Source organism: Onychomys torridus, chromosome 3 (assembly GCF_903995425.1).
Source record: "Onychomys torridus chromosome 3, mOncTor1.1, whole genome shotgun sequence".
Lineage (NCBI taxonomy): Eukaryota > Metazoa > Chordata > Mammalia > Rodentia > Cricetidae > Onychomys > Onychomys torridus.
Window position 1 is genome coordinate 98,224,811 of NC_050445.1, and position 13,001 is coordinate 98,237,811.

Genomic DNA, 13,001 nt, shown 5'->3' on the forward strand with positions numbered 1-13,001 from the left:
CTCACTTCTCAAAGGCTCACATAGAAAAGAGGGGAGAGGTTATAGGAATTGTTCAAAAAAAACAAATGGAAGAAGTGGGGAGAGACAAGAGAATTCAGGATCGCTATTAGTTGTTAGTGGAACACATGGGAATGTGGTCATTATAGTTGAAGGGATTCCAAGGGTCCTTTGGAAATGGTGGTAGCTGAGGGAAGGGTTGAGGGCACAGGGCTCTTGGTGAAGGAAAAGAGAAAATTCAGACATGAAAGGGATCATGGGAATCTAAAAGCACCTTCCTTTGGTTTGGGTTTCTAGTCTAAGCATATAAGAAAGCTGAGGTGGCTGTACAAACCATAACCATGTCTAGGGGTTCAGACAGCAAAAGCAGCAGGATTCTTCTGGCAAGATAAGCTCAGAGAAAGCATCAGGGTTGAAATTGTGTTTTGTTGATTTGCTTTTGGTTTTGAGACAATTTTGCTGTGTAGCCAAGGTTAGTCTTTGTAGCCCAGGCTGGTCTTAAATTCACTATGTAGCCCTTGCTGGCCTTAAATTCATGATCTTCCTGCCTCAGCCTTCCAGAGTGGTAAGATTACAGGTGACTGCCACCACACCCTATGAAGTTGTACCTTAAAGAATAGGAAAGGTGAGGCCAGGAAGTGCCAGACTCAGAAAAGCATCTTGCTCATTTTAGGCCCCATAGTCCAAAGTGGAGCAACAGATTGGAGGCCTGTGTTTTGGGCGGGAACTAACCCTGGGACACTGAACTCTAGGAGAAATCCGTTGGACCTCATCTCCCAGGTCCACATCTATTTCCAAAACATCAGTCCATGGTAGGAAATGGTAGGTGTGAAATTTTTTTTTTAAAGTTCCATGGCAAAATCCATACAGGAAGTAGTGGATTCAGCAAAATGAAAGGTGTTGTGATTTTTGAGATTTGTCAGAGACCTACAGAAATGATCATGAATCTCTGAGGAAGAGAACCTGCATAGACATGTTTCCAAAATGCTTTAATCTGTAGTTTTGTACATGTGTCAGTTGAGAATAATTTTATACGGAATAAATGCTGGGAGACTCTGTTCACCTTGGTAGGAAGTGCTTGTGGTGTTTGGAGCCAAGGTGATTTGTACAAAGGCATTCTAGAAAATTCATTCATCCGTGTTCTGTAGACTGGGGTGGGAGGTACTGTAGGCAGGGAGGCCTTTTGGGGCTCTGGCGGTGCTTTTGATCAGGTGTGGTAAGGCTGAGTCATAGTGTAGACATAAGAAACAAGGTACAGGTGTCACAGGGATGAAGGAAAGAACACCACAGGGTAGGCAAAAAGGCAGAGCCATATCCTTAATAAACTATGGCAAGGTCTTTTTCTTCCAGCAAAGGAAGCATTGCCGTCTTGATTGGGTGGGCAATAAAAGGGATTTTATTATGTGTATTAGCGCCTTTCTGCTGCTGTGACTGTAACACTGTAACTAAGGCAACTTATCAAGCCTTTTTAGTTGGGCTTAGGATTTCAGGAAGTTGGAGTCCATTGATGGCAGAGCAAAGGTGTGGCAGCAGGAACAGCTGAGAACTCACAAACTGATCCCTAAGGAGGAGGCAAGGCAGAGAAGGCAAAGCGGGAACGGCCCTAGTCTTTGGAAATCTCAAATACTCTCCCCACTCCCCTCCCTGCCCTGAGACACACTCCTAAGCCTTCCCAGTCTGCCCACTGCAGGTCAGGATTCAAACATAGGGGCCTGTGTGGGCTACTCATTCAAACCCCCTGGGTCTTGGGGTGGGGGTGGGAGTGTTCGTGTGTGTAGATATGTCTGTGCCAGTGCATATGGAAGCCAAATGTCAACATTCCTCAGGAGCCATCCTCCTCATTTGAGACAATGTCTCTCACAGGTTTACGGCTTGCTGATTTGGTTAGGCTGGCTAGCCCCGTGGACCTGCCTGCCTCTGCCTCCCCAGCACTGAGATGAGAAGCACACACCACCACACAAGGAAGTTTTTACGTGGGTTCTGGAAATCAAATTCAGGCTTACATAGGAAGCACTTTAACAACCACACCATCCGCCTCACCTAAAAAAGCCAAATTTAACTATGGATTTCCAGTCATGGTGACCATCTACAATGAAATGATGCAACAGGTGATAAGACATGCCATTAATGTTAGAGCACAGTGGCAAAGAGAGACAGTTCTGGAAAGGAGGGCATAGGTGTCGTATGCAAGGAGAAGTTTAAGAGAGAATGCAGAATGATCAGATGATGGATGGACGGATGGACTGACAGATGGATTTGCTCTGTTCTTGAATCATTCCATAGACAACACGTCTTTAACACAAACCACTTGCAAGGAATCCTCAAGTTAGACAGTTAATTACCATTTGTAATGTATTAGCTGTGGAGGCCAGGCCAGCTATCATAAATAACCACTTAGAGTTTTGTTTTTGTTTTTTTTTTTTTTTTTTTTTTTTAGCAAGAGACACCACCTATACTGTATGGGAGAAGGAAGAGTAATTCAACAGATAGAAGAAGGCTGGGGGAGGAGGCTAGGGTGATATCAAAAAGGTAGCGCACCAAGGTTAAGGTTAAGACAAGGTGATGAGTCTTGTGCTGAAGGAAGCTTGGATGGATGCACTCAGAGCACAAGCAAAGATGTGATACATGCAGGCAGAATCCCTTGGAGATGGAGGGGAAGCTAGATCAAAAGCTGGTCAAGTAGCCGGCGGTGGTGGTGCACGCCTGTAGTCCCAGCACTCAAGAGGCAGAGCCAGGGTGATCTCTGAGTTCGAGGCCAGCCTGGTTGGTCTACAGAGCATGATCCAGGACAGCCACCAAAACTACACAGAGAAACCCTGTCTGAAAGAAAAGGAAAAAAGCTGGTCAGGCAGAGTCAGTATGGAGTAGGGCAATGGGCTGAGTCCATGAACAGGAGATACTTGCTGGGCAAGCAGTGAACATTAAAGAGAAGAGTGAGTGGGGTGATGTGGATTGTTGGCCTCTTCAGATTTTTAAAACTTGGGTATGTTGGAGGTTCTGTGACATGAACTGGATTATGATTGTCCCTCGTCTCTCCAAAACTCTCCTCTAAAACTCCATCCAGAGTCAGCCATGCTTTGCTACCCTGTACAGGACTCTTACCCACAGGGTTAGAACTCAGGGCAAACCTGGCCTATTGCATGGTGAGCCTGCTTGAGAAAGCCCGAGAGGTTCTCTGTGTGTGCCGGTATCCTCTCTTATCTCATTGTCAGGGAGCTCACTTACACTGGCCTACAGATTAGCTGGCAGAATATCTGTGCCCCTGGTGCCAACGGAGCTCGGGTAGAGGGAGATGGTTCTCCTGAGTGCATTCGAAGAGCTTTCTCTCCAGCCTTTTCTGTTAACATGTTACTAGAGATGGACTTTCAGGCCTGGGCTTTCTATCCAAATACAAATGCATCAGCCAGTAGATAAGTCAGAGTCCCTTCATCAGTTGGTGTCAGGAAACCCATGCTAGCTGAAGCAGGGGGTGAAATGCATTGGTTCCTTTTGTCATAGAAATCAAGGGCCTGGCTTCAGGTGTAGCTGAATATAGGGGCTTAGTTAGTGGCATCAGAGCCTAGTTCCTGTGTTCCTTTGTTCGGCTCTGTGTCCTCTGTACTGTTGTGGTTTCATGAACTGTGGTACGGGAAGAAGAGGCCAGCAGCCCCAAGCTCATCTGCCTTCAAGGTCAAGGTAAGTAGAAAACCAAAATTGTCTTTTGCTATAAGCCCAGGGAAATACCCCTGGGGTTCACTGGCTTCATTTGGTCATGTAACTACCCTTGAACAGTCATCATACCCAGAAGAATAGAACATTGTGATTGGCCAGGATGAAGCTGCTTCTTGGAAAGAGTGGGTCCCCATGGGAAGATCAGAAGTCCTTCCCAGAAAGAAGTCCAGGAGAAAGAGCTCATCCTGGCAAACCTTATTTTTGTTTCTCAAGAAAACGTTCATCTTACTTGTGAACATATCAGAAAAAAAAAAAAAAAAGATGAGAGTTGTCCACTTCTCATTAAGTTCCACCTCTGTAACGTCTGGAATGGAGCCGGCTTAGACAATACATGCTGATCACAGAGTTCATGAATAGAGGCCACTTCTGTGTTTGACTGACTCATATAAGAATGTTAGAAATGGTTCATTTCGAAAATCGTCATTTCAGTATTGTGCTAATTTTGTTTTTGCCGTACACAAGTGCTTCTTGATTACGGGTGCACATGCAATTATCTGACTACCGTGCAATTTGTAGTGTGCCTGAAAAGCAAAGGAATGGAATGACTTTGAGTATTAGGACAGTTGTGAGTGGGCTTGGCGCGCACTGGGCGGTAAATCCTCTCTCAGGTTCTCACACACAGCTGAGCATGGTCTGCACCACCTCACCCTTCCCTCTCCCATCTGTTCTCAGGTCTGCAATAAAATCATCTTCCTGATGAGCTTTGTGGGCAACTGTGGGACGTTCACCAGAGGCTACCGAGCCATGGTTCTGGATGTGGAGTTCCTCTATCATCTGCTGTACCTGCTGATCTGTGCCATGGGCCTCTTCGTACACGAGTTCTTCTATAGTTTGCTGGTGAGTGTTAGGTGTTCATGTAGTTCTCACATGGAGAACTGTGTCATCTCTTATCACAGACCCCAACTTCTAATAGCAGCTAGTGTGCCTGGTCTTATCATGTCAAGCCTCAACTGCATCCAGTCTTGGGAGGATCTGAGAGAAAAATGACATAGGAATCAAGGCAGCTCCTGGGAACCTGACAGCATATAATCCCATTGTGTCCTGTGTGTGGCACATCTGTAGTTTCCACTTGGGGAAGAGGTGGCCATGTGGCTCAGATGTTTTTATATAGGTGTCTGTTTCTCTGACTCATATAGCACTTGCCAAGTCGGCTATGTTTGAGACTCTCATCCACAGTCCCCTGGGATCTGTCTCTCAATGCAAACATGTAAGAACCAAAATAGGACTAACATGCAAAGCCTCAAGACCCATGACAATGAGCTTGCTAGATAAAGGTGATTTTGTTCCCATGGAGCCAAGTGGTTAAGGCCTTGACAATCTGTGAATTGGTTCTGTTCCCTTTCTTGGGAGCAGATTAAGGTACAAACCAAATAATGATTTCCTGTCCTGTACTCAGAGGAAACCTAGATCTATAGAGTTTGGAGATAAGAAATTTCGTTGTACCTGTATAACATGGCAAGAAGCATAAACTTGACCTATTGTGAAAACACAAGAAAAAAAAAAAAAATAGGAGCTGGGTGATGGTGGCGCACACCTTTAATCCCAGCACTCGGGAGGCAGAGGCAGGCGGATCTCTATGAGTTTGAGACCAGCCTGGGCTACAGAGTGAGTTCCAGAAAAGGCACAAAGCTACACAGAAAACTTGACTTGAAAAACCAAAAAAAAAAAAAAAAAAAGAAGTTCAAAAATGTCTAAGGCCTCAGTACTGACTTAAGAGATGGAGGGAGGGAGGGAGGGAAGGGAAGGAAGGGAAGGGAAGGGAAGGGAAGGGAAGGGAAGGGAAGGGAAGGGAAGGGAAGGGAAGGGAAGGGAAGGGAAGGGAGGGAAGGAAGGGAAAGAAGAGAAAGAAAAGGAAAGAAAGAGATTTAGAAAAGGCAGATGGGGAAAGTCCTTTCAGGCAGTGCTAGCTCTGTGGTTCCTGAGCTGTTTGCTTTTGTCTGGGCCTCAGTTTCCTCACAAGTTGAGAAGGCTGTTTCCCTGGCAGGGATGCTGTTTGGATCACATGCCAGCACCCCAAACAGGCGTAGCCACACGATGGCTTGCTCTTCTTATCTTTGCCATCCTCTGTTCTTGCTCCCATGCAAGCGATCATAAAGAATTCACCAGGATTAGCTCATTCCATTAGTGGTGGATGTTGGCAGGCTAAACAGAATGGATTATTTTCTCTAGTTTCAGGATCTGTCTGGCTATACTTTGAGGTTTTAGGCAAAGAGGTTGCAGGATATATTCGTGAGTGCCATTATGTGGCCTATTTTGGTCATTCCACAGTAGAAATCTTTAGAGCTCTGTATCTATTCCGGAACCTTTCTGTGTCCTGCAACAATATCGCTGGACAGAGGGTTTCAGCCTGTGAGTCCAGGAGACCCACATCCAGCAGTCCAGCAAACTCCTGTCCACCATGAGTAGAGTGACAGAGGTCAGTGGGGCCTCTCTTTGGTTCCTGCTCCTGAAGAGGTCTCTCCCATGGGACAGACTCCCCTTTGACCCATTGCCATCCCTCCTTCTGGAGTGTGGTGTAGTTAGAGTTTTCCTGCCTGGCCCAGTCAGGACAAATCTCTCTCACCCGCCAGTCCCACAGTCACTCAGACCCAACCAAGAAAGCACACAGAAACTTTCATTGTTTACAAACTGGCTGTGGCAGGCTTCTTGTTATCTACTTCTTCTATCTTAAATTAACCCATTTTTGTTAGTCTATACTTTGCCACATGGCTTGTGGCTTACCAGTGTCTTTACATGTTGCTTCTCATGGCGGCGGCTGGCGGTGTCTCTCTCCAGCCTTCTACTTCCCAGAATTCTCTTCTCTCTTGTCCCGTCTATACTTCCTGCCTGGCCACTGGCCAATCAGAACTTTATTTACACAGAGCGATATCCACAGCAGTGTGGCTTTCCCTGCTGGTCCTCCTTCTGTTGATCTTGTTTCCTTTTATCTTCATTTACATCCTTGTCTTTTGAGTCATTTGTGGAGCCAGCCAGGGCCCTTCCTAAATGCACGGGACAGAGTGGGATGAGATGAACATGTCTTACCTCACAGCCTCCCCATCCACAAGACAGTAGCTGCTACCTCTTTGCAAGTACATGCTTCTCCCACACTCTCACCCTACTTTTGAGGTAGACGATAGCCTCAATTAACTGAGGTTTATGAGGCACAGTAAGGTTAGGTAACTTCTGCCCTGAATCGCATAGTAAGTTGGTCCCCCAAGTCCAAAGCTCATTCATCTTGAGAACATGGTCAAGCCTTGGCCTCTGTGAAACCAGTGTTTTGTCCTTTCAAACTCTCACCTGTCTATCATGGAAGCACAGTGGTATCAGTCTCGATCATCATGAATGCTTCTCCTGTGTGCTTCTAGGGGTTCTCTGAGCCTTGGCTTGCCTGTGAGCTCCTTTTCTTGTCCAAAAACATACTGAATGTGTCTGATGAGGGCCCAAAACACAATGCTGAAACTGTTCAAATTATCCCACAAAGAAAGCAAACCTCCCATGTTCAAAACAAACCTGGGTTTTCTGTAAAACAAAGAGACTTCCAGCAGAGAAATCTAGGGGCCTTTGGGTAGTCAGAGCTTCCTCATCTTAGACATCCCAGGAGGGGAGAAGGAAGGGACAGTGATCCCTCGGCCTAATTAAAGTGACACACAACACACACACACACACACACACACACACACACACACACACCCTGCATTTCTAGTTGTATTCTTAGGAAAATCTGAGATGACAGTGTACAAAGTTCATAAGTGGCAGGTGACAGGGTGAGGACTCCAGATGGTCACTTAACATGGAGACATGTTCATCCCCAAGTGCCAAACCAAGACAAGCTCATTAAAACATCCATGGTTTTCTGAGTTTAACTTGTCACTTGAGGAAAGGTTAAAAATCATAATAATTCCCGGTCTGGTGGCCATGAGGACACAATGGTTGTAAATTTTTATTTACTAAATATAAATTGATCCAGCATGCTTGAATGGCAATAGGAACTTGTAAGTTTCTGTTTCTGGACATTAGAAAGCCATAAGTAGGCAGGTGTGTATACAGGCATATCCACAGATACTCATCACAAAAGCAATGTGGTAACACAATTGAAAACATCTTGACTATTCAAAAAATTGTATTGGCTATGTTGTGTGTATTTTTTTCTGTATAGTAGTAGGAGATCATTTTGACATGAAATGTTCCTGAATGTTGTCTGAGAGTGGCTACATGTCATTATTACAATATTTTTAATAATATCTATACATTACATTTTTTTAAAAGATGTAACATGAGTGGATGTCTGTAGATGATGGAATTATTAGGTTTCTTTTTCTTTGTACTCTGTCTTTTCTAAATTTTATACTTTAAACACAGGTCAATTTTTGTTTGTTTAATTAAAAGAAGGTTTTCCTTTTATAAATAGTATGTGTTTATTGTTTAAAATTAAAAATTATTAAAAATAAAACTAGTTTAATCTCTTGTGTCTCTGTGACCCCTGCCTGCAGAAGACAAGTACCCTTTGTTCATTGTGTGACATGCTCTTCTTAGTACTTCAGGACTGAGCCACTAGATAATATTTAACCAGCGTTAAGGGCGACAGTCTTTCTTGTCTTTTGTGGATTAAGTGCCACCTACTTTACCCAGTTCCCTCTAGGAAACTAGTTTCAGGACACAGATTGGAGTTAGGCAGGGGGAAAAGTTAATTGGCCAGAAAATGGCCTCAGATATAAAATTCTGAACTAGAAGACATTGAGAGAGCAGCCATTTCCATGCACTCATTCTACAGATGAGGAGACGGAGGTCCTGAGAGGCTCAGTCAGCATCTTGTTGTAAATCAAAAGCAGAGTCAAGAACCCAGGTGCTTTCCCCATGACTAACTTCACTGTGCACAGTTACCCAAAGCCGCAGTGAAGACCAAGCCTTTCAGGGCTGTCTAGACATGAGGACAGGAGGCACATTGATTAACAAAACCCCAAGAGCTAGCCTTCAGCCAGGCTTGACAGCATGAGCCTATAATCCTAGACAACCAAGAAGCTGAGGCAGGAGGGTAAAAAGTTTGCTCCCAGCATGGGGACATAGGAAGGCTGTACATTTAAATTTAAAAAAAAAAAAAAAACACAAATAAAGGTTTCTAAGTCCAAGAGTTACTCCAGAGCTCTCTTCTAGTTGCTTCCCAGCCAAATAGTCCTATACTTAAGACAATCTACCTCTCATCCTCTAATGCCTACATAGATGTTTAAGGATCCTGTCTTCCTCATGAAGACAGCATGCCCCTTAGTTAGGGGGCAGGTCCAATATGAACCCAGTGTGACCTTCAGAGGTCTCTCCTATACTAGGGGAGGAGATTAAAGGGTTAGGCTTCCTGGTATGTCTCCACTGTGGATATCCTTGCAACCATACTATGTGACTCTGCTCCAGTCTCTTCATCAGGAAGTTGTTGATTACCATTTTACAGTACTTGCACAGCATATAAGTATGCCTGTGTGCTAAGTGCTCTATATATGATGCTTGCTTACTCTTCATATTAACTCTCCATCCTTCAGTCTACAAAAGATAAAACCAAAGCTGGGGCTGGGAACAGAACAAAGCCTAAGACCCAGTGGCTACCAGTAGCTGAGCTAAGATGTGAGCCTCAGCAGCCGAGAGATATTGCAATTTGCACTAGCTTGTAACATGCCTGCCTTCACCACTAGATACTGGCCTTCCCAGAGGAGGTACTGGAGTACCTGGCACTTTGGAGAAGCTCAGAAATTAGATTCTAAATAGATGGATGCCAATTCCCTCATTCCTTTCCTCCCCCTTGTCCTGTGAAACTCCCATTTCTATTTCTGGAACCTCTAACCTGTTTTGTGTGCTGTTTGAAGTTGGTACTGATTGCCACCCCCTCTTCCATGTTTATTTTTCTTCATTTTTCCCATCTCGGTGCTCACTGTGGAGACAGGCAACATGTTAGGTGTTAAAATTATAGAATGATTCTGAATTTCCAAGAGAGTAAATGATGCTGCTTTAAACCTAAACACAGGCTTCTTAAATATTGTTCTCTCATCTTGTTTTTTGAAGCTTTTTGATTTAGTGTACAGAGAAGAGACTTTGCTTAATGTCATTAAAAGTGTCACCCGCAATGGACGGTCCATCATCTTGACAGCAGTCCTGGCTCTGATCCTGGTTTACCTGTTCTCAATAGTGGGCTATCTGTTCTTCAAGGATGATTTTATCTTGGAAGTAGACAGGCTGCCCAATGAAACAGCTGTTCCAGGTGGGTTTGGGATCCTCTCGTCTTTTTAAATGTTAACAGGATTATAACTGGACTAGAGTAAATGCATGACATTAGAAGACAGATATCTCCCTATGAAGTATGAATATAGGTCATTCTCAGGTTATTTCAAAGATGATACCAAATACTGTGTGGTAAGGGTCAGTGACTGCTCCATGCATGTGTGCTGGTACATAGTCTGATCCTAACTCTCAGGAGGCTGCAAATTAGAGGGCAGCCTAGGCCACATAGTAGCAAGGTTCTGGCTCAAACACACACACACACACACACACAAAAATAATAATTTACTAATGCCATATTTCCAACAAGCACAACTTTTTCCACAAAGCATTTTGGAAAATACTATATTTTACTATATCTAGTAAAAGCATCCCCTTGACTTAATGAACCTACTTCTGGTAATTTATACTTGTGGGGAAAACCTGCTAAGTGTGTGAAAGCAGCAGGCATCTAGGAATGCAATGTGAAGTTGGAGCAATCTTAATGTAACAGGGCATTCCATTGGACTGAGGCCCACATCTGTGAGGTGGAGTACCCCACACATAGGGCACATCTTTATAAACCTTTATGGACAAACACTGATAACGCGAGAAAACACAGAATAACAATAGTAAGATCATACTTTTAATTGAAACATTTATATATTGTTTTGTGTGTGGAGTTTTGCGAGACAGGATGTCATCTTGCTCAGGCTGGCCTTGAACTCACTGTGTAGCCAAAGATGACTTTGAACTCCTTCCCACTGTACTTGACTGACTATATATTTAGTGTGGGCAGGCAGACCCACACATTGCTAGCAGTGGCTATCCCTAAGGCTTTTTTTTTTTTAAGTGTAAGTTTTACAGTGAGCTCCTGTATGTATAACAAAACTGAAAGTGATTTCCTGTTTGCAAATGATAAACAATGATCCATAGTTAAATGATGCCTAGGTGTTCTTTCTCAGCATAGCTGCCAATACTTAGTGAAAAGCACCTGGTGTAAAGGTAGCCAGGCTCTCTGAGTCCTGACGACAAACTAGACCAACCATAATGCACCACGCCTGGCTGCCTTCTCCCCTAGTTGTGTATCTTGATGTGGAACTTCAGGCTCTGGTTGACGCCAAGTGGCACTTAGTGTCATCTACCTTCAGGTTCTGAACTAAACCAGCCTGGACCTTGGGGTGCCATGCTTGCCCACGTTGCTTCCCGTGCAGGCGTGATCCAGATCTTGCCGGAATCTGTACAGGCAGTCATATTTCTCTTAGAGCTTCAGCTGTTTATCTCTAAAGTCAGAGAGGTGCTATTTAAGTGTGATACTGTTAGTAAGCCTACAGAATTTGACATTTCTGCCTTTTTTCCCATCCAGCTCACCAAATAAAAGTGTAAATTGCATCTGTGCTTTGAATGTATATGCAGTATTGGAGGGTGTTATTTATGTAAAGGATTGTTTAATCAGCCGTGAACTGGGGACTTCAAACATTTTAACCATATGCTGCCAGATTGTTCATCACAAAACTCCCATCTCTTTCCCAGAAACTGGCGAGAGCTTGGCAAGCGATTTCCTGTACTCTGATGTGTGCAGGGTGGAGACGGGGGAGAACTGTACCTCTCCTGCACCCAAAGAAGGTAAGACGGCATAGCCGCTAGCCCCTGGTGAATAGCTTACTCCTTCGGCGACTGAGGCAGGTGGTGTCGGGGCAGATTAAAACAGAAATATTGCTCCAGAGGGAGGCCCGCAGCAAAGGGGGAAAGTTGGAAGAGTGGGGGAGGTGAACAGAACAGGAAACCACATGCAAAGAAACAAGCTGCTGATTTGAGTGCCCACTGGGGACAAAGCCCATGTGGGTCTGTGGGAAATAGCAATGGAGCCGGAGGGAGACGGGCAAATGAGTGATCATGGAACCGAATGCTGCTCCAAGTAAGGATGCCATTTAGAGGCTAGGCAGCCAGCAGAGTATTGAGGTCAAGGCGCCACAATGAAAACCAAGGATTCTTAGGCAAAGGAGGGCAGTAGGATATTCTGAAGGCTTAATGGAAAAACTTCTTCAAAGAGATAATGGCCGTGTGCAAGGGAAGCAGCAAGAGATGATTCCAGAAAGACCCTCGATAGATCTTATGGCAGGCTACATGGGTGAAATGTTAAAGGATGCCCAGAAGCTACAATCGGGTGCTGCTGATGATTCACCTCAGTGGGAGAGCACTGGCTTAGTATGTGTGAGGTCCGACCTGGATTCAGTCTCCAGTAGTACAAGATAAATAAATAAAAATGACAGAATAAGAAAGAGGTCTGTGTGTTAGCAATGCAGTGAGAAGGTAGCAAGGCAGACTGCAAAGCGGGATAAACAGGCTCTAATGTAAAGCCATGGATGCCATGGCCCCACTGTGAGATCCAGCCATGCTTCTGTCCTCTGAGCATGCGCAGTCGGGAACCTGGCAGATAACTCACCTGAGAAGCAAGATGCCGCCTTCTTAGTTTAGGCCAAAGGCTGTTGTGTTTGCAGGGAGGGCTACAGTGTACCATCTTCAAACAATAGGGGGTGTGTGAAGCTCTGTAGATGGAGGACAGTACTGACGTAGCTTGAGAAGTTAGCAGCGTTGTGTAGTGGGAAGAGCACTGTTCAAATTCTGAAAGCACACATCTGACTCTTAATTCCTTGGTTTTATTTCTTGGGCCTGCCGGCTAGAGAGATAACATTTGGGAAACATCACTGTAGAATCACAGTATCTCTTTCCCCCTCCTGTCTTATCTGTGTTACGACTCGCCCTGCTCACAGAGCTGCCCCCTGCAGAAGAAACGGAACAGGATAAGGAGCACACGTGTGAGACGCTGCTCATGTGCATCGTCACTGTTCTGAGTCACGGGCTGCGAAGTGGGGGTGGAGTAGGAGATGTGCTCAGGAAGCCATCCAAAGAGGTAAACGGATCCCAAGGGAAAGAAAGGGCACAGGGGTGCGTGGGGGCGGGCAGTGGGGGTGCACTGTGGTGGTGCTGAGTGTAAACTGTCAATGTGGAGGATGAGCTGGGAGTGTGACAAGCCATTGTGCAAAAGCTAGTCAGGGCCCCTCCCTCCCCCC

General features: G+C 45.0%; 1 protein-coding gene across 12 annotated transcripts in view; it reads left to right on the forward strand.

Annotated features, from left to right (window-relative positions):
- The window catches only part of Itpr1 (inositol 1,4,5-trisphosphate receptor type 1), a 336,728-nt gene that overhangs the window by 290,733 nt on the left and 32,994 nt on the right, over nucleotides 1–13,001 (forward strand). For all 12 annotated transcript variants that reach the window (XM_036181157.1, XM_036181158.1, XM_036181166.1 and 9 more), the window contains 4 exons: nucleotides 4,381–4,545; nucleotides 9,736–9,931; nucleotides 11,461–11,553; nucleotides 12,702–12,841. In XM_036181157.1, coding sequence (XP_036037050.1) covers nucleotides 4,381–4,545; nucleotides 9,736–9,931; nucleotides 11,461–11,553; nucleotides 12,702–12,841 — 594 coding nt within the window. The remainder of the gene's footprint in view (nucleotides 1–4,380; nucleotides 4,546–9,735; nucleotides 9,932–11,460; nucleotides 11,554–12,701; nucleotides 12,842–13,001) is intronic.